This window comes from Symphodus melops, assembly GCF_947650265.1.
Source record: "Symphodus melops genome assembly, chromosome: 18".
In the NCBI taxonomy this organism is placed as follows: domain Eukaryota; kingdom Metazoa; phylum Chordata; class Actinopteri; order Labriformes; family Labridae; genus Symphodus; species Symphodus melops.
In genome coordinates, this window is record NC_136708.1 from 21,672,683 (window position 1) to 21,686,543 (window position 13,861).

General features: G+C 44.0%; 2 protein-coding genes across 10 annotated transcripts in view; one reads left to right on the forward strand and one right to left on the reverse strand.

Annotated features, from left to right (window-relative positions):
- The window catches only part of bmp8a (bone morphogenetic protein 8a), a 165,784-nt gene that overhangs the window by 123,400 nt on the left and 28,523 nt on the right, over positions 1-13,861 (forward strand). The window lies entirely within an intron of this gene.
- Positions 100-13,861, reverse strand: part of pou2f2a (POU class 2 homeobox 2a) — a 73,465-nt gene continuing 59,703 nt past the window's right edge. For 6 of the 9 annotated variants that reach the window (XM_079368115.1, XM_079368112.1, XM_079368113.1 and 3 more), the window contains 2 exons: positions 13,376-13,449; positions 5,610-11,163 (listed from right to left, as the gene is read on the reverse strand). In XM_079368115.1, coding sequence (XP_079224241.1) covers positions 10,775-11,163; positions 13,376-13,449 — 463 coding nt within the window. In that variant the 3' untranslated portion in view covers positions 5,610-10,774. Of the gene's footprint in view, positions 236-348; positions 487-5,609; positions 11,164-13,375; positions 13,450-13,861 lie in introns of those variants that run through there. The other 3 variants (XM_079368116.1, XM_079368118.1, XM_079368117.1) reach the window with 3 other exon arrangements.

Sequence of the window (13,861 nt, forward strand, 5' to 3'; positions counted from 1 at the left end):
TCTGAAGCACGTGGAAGAACACAGCAGAGTGCAAATCATGTCGTGCAGGCTTCAATGAAGCTGCTCTCGTCTCCTCGTAATTCAGCAGGGAGGGATTCATCTGAATGTTTTTTAATGAAAAAAGAAAAAAAAAAACATCTTTAATGTGTTTCCAGAGACACTAATGTGACCTCATCGTGATCGTTTCTGTTGAAAGGGCGCCATCTAGTGTTCGGTGGATCCCACTGCCTCGGCTCTGTGTTGAAGGCAGAAGTCAGAGCACATACTTGTATGTTCATCAACATGCTAAACACTGTGTGTCATAATAACATATAATATGATACCGCTTCATATGTGACTTCATCTCACTGTTCATAAAAGATGTTCTCTCTTCTTCTTCGTGTCTTTAAATGTCTAATCACGTGTTTGTTGTTTTTATTGCGCTGCTTCCGGTGTCGACCACGACACTTTGAAAAACAGATTTACAATCCCAACGAGTTTCTGTCCCTGTGAAATACAAAATAAAAAATGAAAGAGATGTTTGTTTTGAACTTTTTACTGATTCTGTTTATCTTTTTCTTTTCTTTTTTACCTGTTCTAACAACCACATCAATAAAGTTTATCATCACCCAACGAGTCTGATCTGAATATTATACTTTTGAAGGAGAATTCAACTTTTATTTGTTGGAAGCCAGCAGCCTCTCTCTCTCGCTCTCTCTCTCTCTCTCTCCCTCTCTCTCTCTCTCCCCCCCCCTCTCTCTCTGTCTCTCTTTCTCTTTCTCTCTCTCTCCCTCTCTCTCTCTCTCTCTCTCCCTCTCTCTCCCCCCCCCCTCTCTCTCTCTGTCTCTCTTTCTCTCTCTCTCCCTCTCTCTCTCCCCCCCTCTCTCTCTCTGTCTCTCTTTCTCTTTCTCTCTCTCTCCCTCTCTCTCTCTGTCTCTCTCTCTCTCTCTCTCTCTCTCTCTCTCTCTGTGGATGAACCAAAAGAAGTGAATACAGTTTTTGAGATTTCCTGATTAAAAAAAATATGTAAAATGTTAAGCAGCATGGGTTATTAGAGAGAGGGGACATTTAGCTTTTCGTGTGAGTTGTTTGCGGAGGGGAAGTTCGACACTTTCACGGTGAAAAAAAAAAAAAAAAAACAGGTACAGAAACCAAAGATATTATCGTTTGCTTTTTTTGCTGTGGTCGGACCCAAGCTGCACATTTCACAGCTGCTATTCAAATACAGTTCCCAAACACTTGGATCGCTCACATCTGGCGTGCAGAGTGTGTGAAGGTGCAAACACAGAGCGCGACTGACGAATCAGAGAGCAGAGACGGCGTTAGGACCCTGACAGACGGAGCGTGTGTGTGTGCTAGAGAAAGAGGTAGTTTCTTCCCTGCAGCAGGCGAAGCTGCTCCTCAGGGAGCCTGTGGGTTACAACATGTTCGTTCCCAGAAGAGAGACTGTGACTGACGGGAAACACACACACACACACACACACACACACATGGTGACAGACAAGGCCACCCAGATCTGAACCACCCAGGACCAATAGCAGCATTATTTATTCTTCTTCTTCATGAGATCAGTTCATGATGGAGGCGCTGCACACAGACGCCTCACATGAAGCCTCAGGTCGCCACAGCTGGAAGCTTCAGGTGGAAAATGTTGCAGACGACCGGGACACAGATGAACTAAACAGAGATTAAAAAGAGGTTTAAGCTGCTATTCAAAATAAACACAATATTAAACACCAGATGAAACACCGATTTTTAGGTTACTGTGTTACTGGTGCAAAGAGACCGCCGGAGCGTGCACCGATAGATTTAACATTTCACAACTCCGTAATATGCTGGACAGAAATCTGAGAAAAACCAAGTTCTGGTTTTCAACCCGCAGCTCTCCGTATGTGCCGTTGGACGCTCTGGTGAGATTTACTGAAGATGGCAGGAGCTGTGGGGGATTTTTGGTTTTTGGCTGAACTGTAACATCACAAAGTGAGAAATACAATCTGGATCCAACTCATGAAAAAAAGAGTGAGGGAGCAGACGAAGACGAGGAGGAGGAGGAGGAGGAGGAATCATGAAGGAACTGGCCGAGGAGCATGAAGTCACTGGAAAGAAAACAAGTTCGATCTTCTCTCCCTGTAAACAACAACAACAACAACAAGGAGAACACAGGACTGGGCTGAGCTCAACAGGAGCACTGACGCATTAAATATCCAAAAACCCCTGACAGGTTTCATGGCCCCTGTCCCGCTCCGGGCCCCGTGAATGATTCACGGGTTTCCCCTCTTCATGTGTGACTCCGAGAACGTAAAGCAAAGTGCACACGAGTGCTGAAAAATCCTGCTGCCGTGTCAGCAACTCTCAACAAGCCAGACGTGCCAGAGGATTCAGAACTTCATGTGTGTACTTTCAGGAGTCTTTGTGAGAGCGTCTTAAACAAGGTGTGAGTGACCTTTTCAAGTTAACGCAGACGCCATCAATGAGAACCGGACCAGCAGCGACATAACAACATTTAAATCTAATGAGAGAGGTCTGCATGGTGCTGAAACAGTGACCTTTCTCACACAGGGTTTGACTGTTAAAGAAAGCAGGACGAGATCAGAAGTACAGACGAAGGCCGGCGCCACGCTCTGGAAGACTGAACACTTTTTAAAACACGTGGGAGACACGATGACACACGCAACACACGCACAGACTCAAGATCTCCAAGAAACTCGCGTGATAAAACGTGACTTCAGAAGAGAAACCAACATGGAGGATGTTTGAAAATACATTCTTGTTGTTTCCATAAGTTCATCTCTAAGTTTTTACTTCCCCGTCTGCTCGCTCTCATTGGATGCTGCACATTCAGTCGATGGCAGCACCCTAAACATGGATGATAGTATTTTAATTAAAGTGTACGAAGCAGAGAGCAGACTCTGTTTGCCTTGTATTTCTGTTATCAACACGAGACATCGGCTCCACGGACCTCCTGACCCTGCATGTGTAGCTAAAGTGAAATACGAGATGATACACACTTCACACGGAGACGTGCTGTAAACACACTTCAGACTTTCCCGTCTCTGTGAGCGAGCGTCAAGTCTGAAGCTTTCAAATCTTATTTTTGAATTTATTGTCGGGTTATTCAAAAGAAATGTCTCTTATTATTCAAAGCCTTTTTCTTCATTCAGTCGGGTAAATGATTTTAAAACAGACCTGCTTCCACCTCGCCGCGTCTTCACGACGATCAGCCCTTCAAACCGAGAACTCAAAGGCTCTACACGTTCCTTTTGTCCTGACTCGGTTCCTGAAGTTATTTTCTGATCGGGTTTTTCATCTTGGAGGAGACCCTGACATGCCTCCCCTTCACTGAGCGTCACTCTGTTTAAGCACCTGGCCTCTGATTTTTTTTCTGTTTGGAGGACAAAATGTTCTGTTTACTTTACATTTTGTTTGACTGTTTCTTCATTCCTAAATCCTCCCAGATATAACACATTTTCACTCTTTCTCTCGGTATGTTCTCTGGAATTTAAAACATTTTTAACAAGCTTTTCTTTTTTTTTTTTGGCCTCTTGGACGGCAGCGAAAACCGGATTCAGCATCGTCACCTTACACAGATGAAAAGGGAACAGCAGGCTATGTAAGTGTCACCCTGCTCATTCCTTGGAGTCGGCCAACCAGCTAGATTAGCTTTTTGTAGCGTGCGGCTTCGGTAAAGCCCGGTGTCCACGGTACGATGGTATAAACTTTGTGGAGGAACGTCAGCTCACTCTGCAAAGACTGAACTGTTCACGATGCACAAACATAGCTCATGATTTATGTGCTCACACGCCACGAGAACGTTCACAATCGTCAACAGAAAACCAAGAAAGCTTGAGATTGAAGTTCGATCTATTTATATTTCAGTTGTCTCGTGTGATCAGCACCAAAAAAACAAACAAACAAAAAAAAGTGATCTTCATACGAACATAGAGTCTGCACATAAGATGTACGATTAGGAGAAACGACCTTTCCTGTTTATTTGGAGGGACTGAGATTTAAAATTAAGAAACTATACTGGAGGTATTTCATTAGCGCGGTCGTACTCTAAATCAGTCTCAAGACCGGTCTGGAGTCCACTTTTTAAAGGTCTCGGTCTCAGAATTGAAAGCATTCTTAATCTGTATTGTCTGAATCTCAGACAAGGCAGACTAAGGTCCGATCAAGGACCCCCCCCCCCACCACCAATCGGTTATTTTCCCACATCATTTCTGTAATCAACTTTCTAAAACAACAAATTCACTTCATTTGTTGCGTTAATTTCATCCTCTCGGTCTGAGTGGGTGACACGCCCCCTGCAGACAAGATGAGGATTTCCAGAGATATTTATGGTCTGGCCTTGACCTTGACCTTGACCTTGGTCTTGTCACGGCCTCTGCGTCTTCGTTAGTGTGGTCTTGAATGCAACACAAGCTTTCATGGTAAGGACTAATATTGTGTCCAGCTGCTCGTTAAATACTCGAATGTTGAATCATCTCAGAGTTTGTTCTGCGTGATGGATTCTGGATGTGCAATGAAAAAAACAAACAAAGACACAGGAGAGTACTTTGGTCTAAATTCGCACTTTATTCCTAACACTTACAGGTTGGTTTCGTCCCCGTTTCCCTGGCCCCCAAAACAACAGGCACACAGATAGCGATGAGTTAAGGGACAGTAGAGAACAGATTCAAACCCAAAAGTTTCCAACAGAATCAGGTTATAGAATCAACTCAGACAGAGAGAGCCTCGAGGTCAAAAAACAGCATATTGTAAGCTTACTTGAAAACAGAAAGAAGGACCCAGAAAACAGATACTAAAGCTTAGAGCGCAGTGTTTGCCTCCTCTTTTATGTTCACCACCATCATCATCATCATTTGGCTATATTAAAGAATACTTTAGTCGTACAATGCGGAGAAGTAAATAAAAGTCAAGGTGAGAAGATACAGTGGAGCTCTTTGGTTTTCACTATTGAGGTCTTTTTCTTTAGCAGTAAAATCTATCTTTGCTGTCCTCTTAACCTTTGGATTTAAGCTGCATTGTAGAAAAAATAGAAAGGAAAACGTTTCTTTTTAAAAAAAATGTTCTCCTAAAGAAATCAACTAAAATACGGGGCGAACAATATCCACTTGAGTTATTCTCCATTTTTACGTTTTTTTTTTTTTTTGTTTTTTTTTACATTAGTGTTCTCAAGGCCGAAGAAAGTCGTTCTGCGTGTCTCGGTGAGTTTGGAGAGTTGAGCGTTGTAGTAAAATTAACATTCACAGCCACAAAAAAAAAAAACTACGGTAGAAAAACTGTCAAGGCCTGAAGTGCTCTTACAGCGTTTGTATATTAACAACAGGCGCTCGAGACGTTTTATTTAAGCAGTTACACTCCCTAACAAGAGTCCTGGATGTTATATATATACACATGGAATGACTGTGAGTGTGTGTGTGTGTGTGTGTGTGTTGTGTTTGTAGCGTAGTGTCCCACTGTGGTAGTTTTAACTTTGGTATCATTCTCTGTTCACCACAGCCGGGTCGGACTACACAGGCACACATACAGACGGAGCTGCACTGCTGTCGAAGGGAGAAATGAATACAAAACATGATGATTACTTGACATCCACGTAGCTCTGCGGTGGATTTCAAAACAGCAGGATGTTGTTTTTTTTTTTTTAAAACACACCAACAACAACACAAATTAGCACATGTACTTTCAGTAAAAACATTAAACCTGGAGTTCAAACAGTTTCCCTTGACAGCAGTGATAAATGTACACACATCATCCTCCCTACGAAACACCACTGAACTCCATGAGTGACCGCGAGCGGACTAGTTGGTGTCTTCTGTCGGTTAAAGCCATAAGAACTGGTTCATTTAACTCATTGTTTCTCCTTCAATCAAGCTAACTCGCTAGGGCCAGTTTCACATCCCTCACTCCTGAGTTCAGACAAGTCGCGTCTTTGTTTTTGTCATTAAAGCTTGAATGTCTATTTGGTTTTTCATCAGAGTATCAAGAGGTATGGGTTAAAGCCTCCCCTCATCCTAAAGAGGGATGGAGGGACTCAGAAAGCTTTGTTTTTTTTCAGAGAGCAGAGGACGAGGAGGCGCAGACAGAGGAAATGGCAGATTTTAAACCAAAAAATTGTGGGAAAATGTATGTAATGTAACGACTACTAGATCCCTTACACACATTTATCGTAAAAAGAGAAAAATCCCTTCAGATGTCCCAGACTGCGTTAGCAAAGACGTTGCTCGCTATAAAATGCTAACGTTTTAGAGTGCTAGCCCTATCTTTTAGGATCTTAAATCTTCAGGGAAACACTTTTCAACCTTGTTAAAAAATAAAAAAGCAGATCTCTCAAGTAGTTACCATCTGAAGTATTGTTTAAAATTGTTGCGAGAGAGCATCCTTAGTGATGTCTAAACAGAAAGTCGCCGTTAGCATCGTAAGCTATGACGAAACTGTGAAGACTTTAAACTTCTATTTTCCTTTTTCTACAAATATGAAGAGTTTGTGTTGTTTTCGAGATTGTGATTTTGATGCTAGTCGCTCCTACGCCAGTAAGCTAGTAGCTAAGGCTAACGTTGTTAGCTTAGTGTTTTGTATCGTCAGTTAGCTTAATTTGGTAATGTTTGGTAACTGTTATAGTTTAAATCTTCCAGTTGACATTTATAACATACACTGACATTTTTAAAGTGAGTTGTTTTACAAGTGTTGTTGATCATGTTGAGCACAGGCTCTTTTTACTGTTCGACCTAAGTAGCAAAACAAGCTAACATTAGGTCATCTTTAGCGCTAACTAAATTAGCTTTGTTACAGCTACACTTGGGGTTTACTGGGAGTTACTTCTCAAACATTTGGGTCCATATTTTTATTTAGTAATTAATAAATATTTACTTTTTCAAACAGAGGAATCCTTTTAATGTACGAAAAAAAAGAAGAGGTTTCCCGCGGGAGCATTGATAAGAGACAGTTGATAACAGTCACACGCGTCACATGTGCTGCTTGGTGTTTTAATTCGCAGCGCTTCATTTCTTTGACAGTTTTCCCACAAAGCTGATTTAAAAACAGCGTTTTCCTCCGCCGCGGTTTCCCTGCTACACTTCCTCTCCAGTGTCTCAGGTCACAGCAGTCTCTATGTTTGGTTTTGCTTTGAAAACATTCGTTTGGCATCTTCTATTCTTGTCTTGATCTCAAGAACATCTCTCTCTGCAGATATAAGCCTCACAACAACCCCTGAAAAAACTATTACAAAGATCCAGAAAGACATAAATAGAATCCAATAAATACATAAATAAAGAGTCAATAAATTAACAAGGTGAGAGACAAAGTAGTTCATCAAATACAAACGGACCGTTTTTTCCCATCCCGCCCCCCCTCCCCGAAAAAGCACACACCTCCCTCACGCTATAAATACAAATATTTTTTCGTCCAACAAAGAGCCCGTGAGAGTTAAAAGGTTTAAAGCTTTTGGTTCATCATCTTCGGTCGTCGTCAAAGGATAATAGTCCCAGCCTTTTTTTTGTTTTTTTTTGTTTTTTGTACATCAGCAACAAGTAAGAGCAATTGAACATAGATTATTTCCCCCTACAAAAACCTATAAGAACTAATGGATACATTCCCTCTAACAGTGGAGGCTAACACACGTTAGCATCCCCCCACCCCCCTCGCCTTCCCACCCCCATATCATCTTAATCATTGGTTGCCTTCAGTACCTGTGTGTGTGTGTGTGTGTGTGTGTGTGTAACATTAAAGCTTTACTCCGGTTTCAACCTGGGCCTTTTCCTTTTTTCTCCCATCACAGCAAACAACAGGCACCAAAAACAAATGAACGTCCTTCATCGAGAATCATCTATCAAAGGATACGAAAGAGGTCGTCTGTGGCTCAGTTGGTAGCGCCGCCGCATCGCACCCGGAAGGTAGAGGGTTTGATCCCCAGCTATTGTAGCAACATGTCCGACGTGTCCTTGGGCAAGACACTTAACCCCAAATTGCTTCGTCTGCGGCGAGTAGTCAGAAGACTAGAAAACAGCTGTACAAGCTGAAGTCCAAAGTCTAAGGAGAAATGCATGATGGAAAAATGTGCGAAACAGGTCCAGGTTGAATACGACCAGAGTTTTACTGTCAGGTGTATTAAAAAAAGCATCGAGTGGTTTTATTCTGTCCGACATGTTTAAGTGACGGAAAGAGCGAGTTTTCACTTCAACTGACGGTTTGGTTTTTATGCAAGAAAATCCTCTTCATACTGAAACATCCTCACACAAGCACACACGCACAGAAACACACACACACACACACACATTCAGCTGAATCACTCGGACATCTTGTGCATTGGTTTGGTTGTTCTATTTGGTATGGTTGTACGTCTAAAAAGTTTCGCTTTTGGTTTTTAGTTTTGGCTTTTTAACATTCTGGATGACATAAAAAAAAAGTTGTCTTTTTTATCTTGGAAGCTAAATTTTCACAGCTATTTCCAAAAAAAACAAAACAAAAAACAAAAACAAAAAAAATCCCAGAGCACAACCGAAGAGACAAGAAGATATGAAACCCACCTCCTCCCTCCCTCCCCCCTTCCCGCCGCATATTAAGTAGAAAGCAATGAGACAAATCCATACATCATTAACAGACACACTATGGAAAGCAAAAACAAAAATATATATATTCTCAAAGTCAGTTTGTTGAGGTTACTCCATATTTTATCCATCCAGGAGAAAAAAACAAAGTGAGAACAAAGCCGGGGTGGCTGGCAGAGGGCGGGAGGTCTGTCGATACAAGAACGGCAATCACAGCTAAAAGACGAACAGACAGACAGGGCCTTCCTCCCCCCTTTTCTCCCCTCGTCCTCCCCCTCTTTGTTTGTATTTGGTTTAGTTACAGTTCAGTCACTCATACATAACTAGTAGCAGTAGTAGTAGCTTTTGGTTTTGGGTTACTTTTTGGTTTTTTGGTCCGCCGCTCCGTGCGCACCTCCTCTTCCTCCTTCATGCTTTCCCCCCTGCAGCTTTTTATTTTTTATTTTTTTACACCTTTGGCTCCTCCGCTCCTGTCGGCTTCTCCGTCTTCTTCTTCTTCTCCTCCTCTTCTTCTCCTCTTTTCTTCTTTTGGCCCTTTGATGTGATCTTTGGAGACAAAGGAGAGGGGCAGATGGGATGGAGGGCAGGGGTTTGGGGGCAGTTAAGGGGAACGCCGGTGCTTCACCTCTCTCTTTTGTTCTTTTTTTTTTTGGTTTGGACTCTTTCTTATGCTTGTAGTGTAGCTGTGTGTGTGTGTGTGTGTGTGTGTGTGTGTGTGTGTGTGTGTGTGTGTTTTCCCTTTGACACTACTGAGGTTTTGTCTGGACACTCGTCTCCCGGGCGAAATCCAGAGACAGCGCTGCCAGAGGCGATGCTTTGGTATCCAAGAGTGACTGTCTGGTGGTCGATGAGCAGTCTGGAGGATGACATGATGAAGGTGTGGGTGTGTATGGGGTAATAATAAATAAAAGAAGGCAAATATTGCTGAAAGAAACCCCAAGACGATTCCTATCTGCCTGTGGTGTTTATGCATCCTCTTTGTAGGCAGTGTAGCTACTGCTGAGAGAGTAAACTTTGGTTTGAGTAGAGAGACAACAATGAGAACATCAATAATAAAGAGATGATGATGATGGTGGTGATGGAAATAAGAAGGTGATGGAAATAATCCCCCAAAAAACTGACATCAACGGCTTAAAAAAAGTCAAACTGAGCGAAAAATTAATTCAGCCTTGGCTTAAATCTGTGTGGTTGTTTTTTAACTACTTACGTGCCAGACGGGTGGAGTTTAATACGTGTTAGTGTGTGATAAACGCTTTCACAGAAAAAGCTTGTAAAAAGTTATTTTTCTCTGCAGTTTGTCAGGGTTAGCATACTCGCTAATGCTAAAGGAACCGTAGGTGTAAACTCCACCCGTCTGCCACAGCAGGCCGGGTGAAACAAACACCGTGGGGGGGTCGAGCTGTGGAGCTGTGAAGAGAGAGAGAGAGGTAGGTAGATATCCTGCGTCTGGGATCAGCTGTAAAGCATTAAACGTGTGTATTTGGTGTGAAGAGCGATGAGTATAAAATCATAGAAAAATAGATGTTCTGTTGATGAGAATATTGGGAACCCCGAGTGACGGTGGAAAATGTTTGTCATGACGTAGGATGGAGCACTGAACTGATCCTGGACCGATCAGAGTACAAAAAGTCTTTTTGAACTAAAGCTTTTCTCTCCGTTTGTTGGTTTTTTTTTGTCGTTTTTTTTTTGGTTTTCAGTTTTTGGTATTTGGAGATTTTGGTTTTTCCTCTTTGTAAGTGTGTGTTTCTCTTCCGACATCCTTCCTCTTCATTTGGTTGCAACCACATGGGCCTTCCATGCTCGTTAAACAAGTCTTTTCTTCTTTTTTTTTTGCCTCCCATTTCTCACACACAGTTTGGTTTCTCATCCCTGCCCTCAGTGTCTCAAGTTTCTTCTTCTCTGCAGCCGATAAAAAGCACGGCGCTCGTTTCAGTGCCACCTCTCCAGCTGTAGATCATTATTTGGTTTCAAATGTCCCCCCCCCCCTCCATTCTGCAGTTCCCTCTATCCTCTCCATCCTCCCTCTCTCTTCTCTTCCTCCCCTCATCCGTCTGTGTATATTTTTGGCTTCAGAAGACTTCAGCGGGGAGACGCAGAGAGAGAGAGAGATGAACTCACGGATGGATCAGACAGAGAGATGGCTTTGGTTGAAAGGCGAGGTTGTAAATTTGGATTTTTAAAGCTCTGCTTCCTCCTCTTCCTCCTCCTCGTCCTCCTCTGATAGGATACTTTGGCTGCTCGCTCGGCGGTCACTCGGCCATGGCCCCTCCCAGGGGCGGTGGCGAGGCTTCGCTGAAGGAACAGAAAGAGGCGGGACTTGAACAAGGAGACACGGACTCCTCGGGGCAGGAGGTGGGGCTCATGAGGTCGCTGGCACCGGATGGCGGGGTTTGGGAGAAGGAGAGCCTCGGGCCGCAAGCACCAATGCCGCTGACGCCACCGCTGACCAGGCTTAAGGTGGGCGTGGAGCCTGTCGCCATGGAACCGGTCACCATGGGGAGGAGGGTGGGGCGGTTGAGGAACAGAGACTGGCAGAGGGAAGAAGAGACAACTGGACCCCCAGGGCCGCCCAGGAGCATGTGACCCGCTCCCCCCTCAAGGCCGGAGATGGACAACTGACCGCCGCTTGCTGCCAGAGCTGATGAGGACGGAAGAGAGAGAGAGAGAGAGACAGAGAGAGAGAGAGAGAGAGAGAGAGAGAGAGGGGAAGAGGAGAGTAATGGAGAAGGTAAAAGACAAGGATTGAAAGAAGAAGAGGGGGGAGAGAAAGTTTAGAAGAGGCAGAGAAGAACCGAAAAAAAAAAGTGATTAGTGGAAAGTGACAAACGAAGGAAGGAAGGAAGGAAGGAAGGAAGGAAGGAAGGAAGGAAGAGCAGGAGATGATGATGATGATTCATCGGCAGTGAAGAAACAAAAATCGGGGGGAAGTTCAGAGGAGGAGTAAAGAGAGAGGGATGAATGAAGAGAGAGAAGAGAGAGAGGAAACAGCAGAGAGAAGTGATCACATCAGTTACTGTGCATTCAAAGGGTTAAAGACGGGACGACTGCAGGATGGATGGATCTGATGTCTGTGACCTCCGGTGATCTGATGCATGCACTCAACAACCATCACGACTCTCTCTCACGTGACGATGCAACGATGATTCATGATTATCGTTCTTGTTGTCCTCCTTCCTTCTGCTCAGTATCTAAAAAGCTCCAAATGTTTGTTTTAAAGAGAATCTTTGTCGACCTCGATCTCCACGCGTCTTCTTTTAGAAAGCTTTGCTGGGATTTTTGATGATTTGTGATAAACCCTTTTCTTTCTTTTTTTGTACTTCCTGCCTGTTTCTGGAGAGGATAAATACAGGACATACAAACGCTCTAATGTTTGCTCCAGTTTTTAAGTCTCGACGAACAAACCTTTGTTACTTTTAAAAGCTCAGACCGGACAGCTGGATCGTCAGAGACCGGAGAGAGAGAGAGAGAGAGACGGAACAACGAGCAGGACTCAAACCTGCTCGGCCTAATTTGAGTTTTTCCTCCAGCACCATTTTTCTTATTTTTAGTTAACACTTTTTTTTCTGTAACTTTCCTGAAACATTTCACTTTTTTTAACCCCTCGACGCCTGAATTTGTATCCAAGTATTAATTTTTTTTTTTTTTTACATGTTTCTGCTTTCAAGTCGATGCTAAATTAAGTTGAGAACGTTTACTTGAAAACAGCACATCAAACGGATGCTGTTCCGTCTCGCCTATGACAAACTAATGCTTGCAAAAGTTTCCTCAGTGGATGAATGTGGACGCTACTTTGGCTGCATTTGGAGCCGACGCGGTTTGATGCAAATTCACGACAATCGGCATCAAGGGGTTAAATATATTTTTTTGTAGAAATGTGCCTTTATTAGAAAGGACAGCTGAAGAGAGACAGGACGTGCCGCAGTCAGATTCAGACCCACGTCAGCTGCGATGAGGATTATAGATTTAATTATCAGTGAATCTCTTCGCAGCTCGTTTTAACCTGACGCTGAAAATAATCGACTGTCCTGCCGACTTCTGAGCTCCAGTCGTCGACACTTTTTTCCATTAGAGCTGCACGAGTGTAAACACTGACCGCCCAGAGGGATCCAACCCTGAGAGCCTTTTCACACGGACACTTCCCATCAGCCCGGCTCCTCTTTCTTCTCTCCGTCTGAGCCGGCAGTGCCAGGGCTGCAGTTTCCATAACAGACTGTGTCCTTGTCATCAGCACACGGCCCGGAGGAGGCCGTCCCTCTGAGCGACGCAGGAACAGCGCGCTGAGAAAAAGACGGCCAAGGTCTGAATTGGCGCTATAGGGAGCTGCACCAAAAAGTGGCGAATTCAAAGCTGAGCTCGACTCACGGTGTTTGTGCGGCTTAATTGATTCGGCTGCAGATCATCTGGCCCAGAAAAAAGGAGATTTTTAAAGTGGAACTGGTTATTTAGCCAACAGGGTGAAAGATCCTGAGAGGGAGGGGGATTGTGCCTGTTCAAGTGTTTACTGTAAGCTGACTTAAGCTTGGCCATAAGGGGCTGTTGTCACTTTGTGATAATAGCAGACTATTGTATGAGAATCAAATTGAATCTTTCACCATACTGAGCGATTCAGAAAGTTTGAAGCTAAGAAGGAGGAAGAGGAGGACGAGGAGGAAGAGGAGCGTGGCTTCAAGGAAATTCATTTTGGACAGAAAGGATGAAGGGTGAAATGGGAAGAGGTCTTTAGAAATGAGACTCATGAGGAGTCGCGGGGGCCGGAGGGGACGGTCTGCATGCAACAATAACAACACAACACACACACACACGCATGCTCTAATGCACACACACACACACACACACACACACACACACACCTTGCATGGTTGCCAGGGGATTGCTGCCAATGAGGGCCGGGTTCATCCCTGTGCTTACTCCCATCATTGTGTTCCTGAAATGTGGATGAACCGCAAATTCACACACACACACACACACACACACACACACACACACGGACATCCACACATGTAGAGAAGCATTGGCAGGTTAGGTATAAAAACATAAACGCACTAATAGAAGATGCAGGCCGGAGGTTTCCTTCTATCGTTTTGTGTATCAGACGCTCAGACTGAAAACGTGTGTGTGTGTGAACGTCTCTGCCACACGCAGCTGATTGGAGCATCTCGCTGTCAAACAACACAAGCTCATTCGTCCCCTCACATCGTGCAGCTTCATGTGTGCGTCGTGCACAGCCCCGACTATGAACAATCACACTTCATGACGCAGCCGGAAGGTTAAAAAGACAAATCTATCTCCGACCTCGGCGGACACGAGGAAGCTGCAGCACGTCTACACGTTGTCGA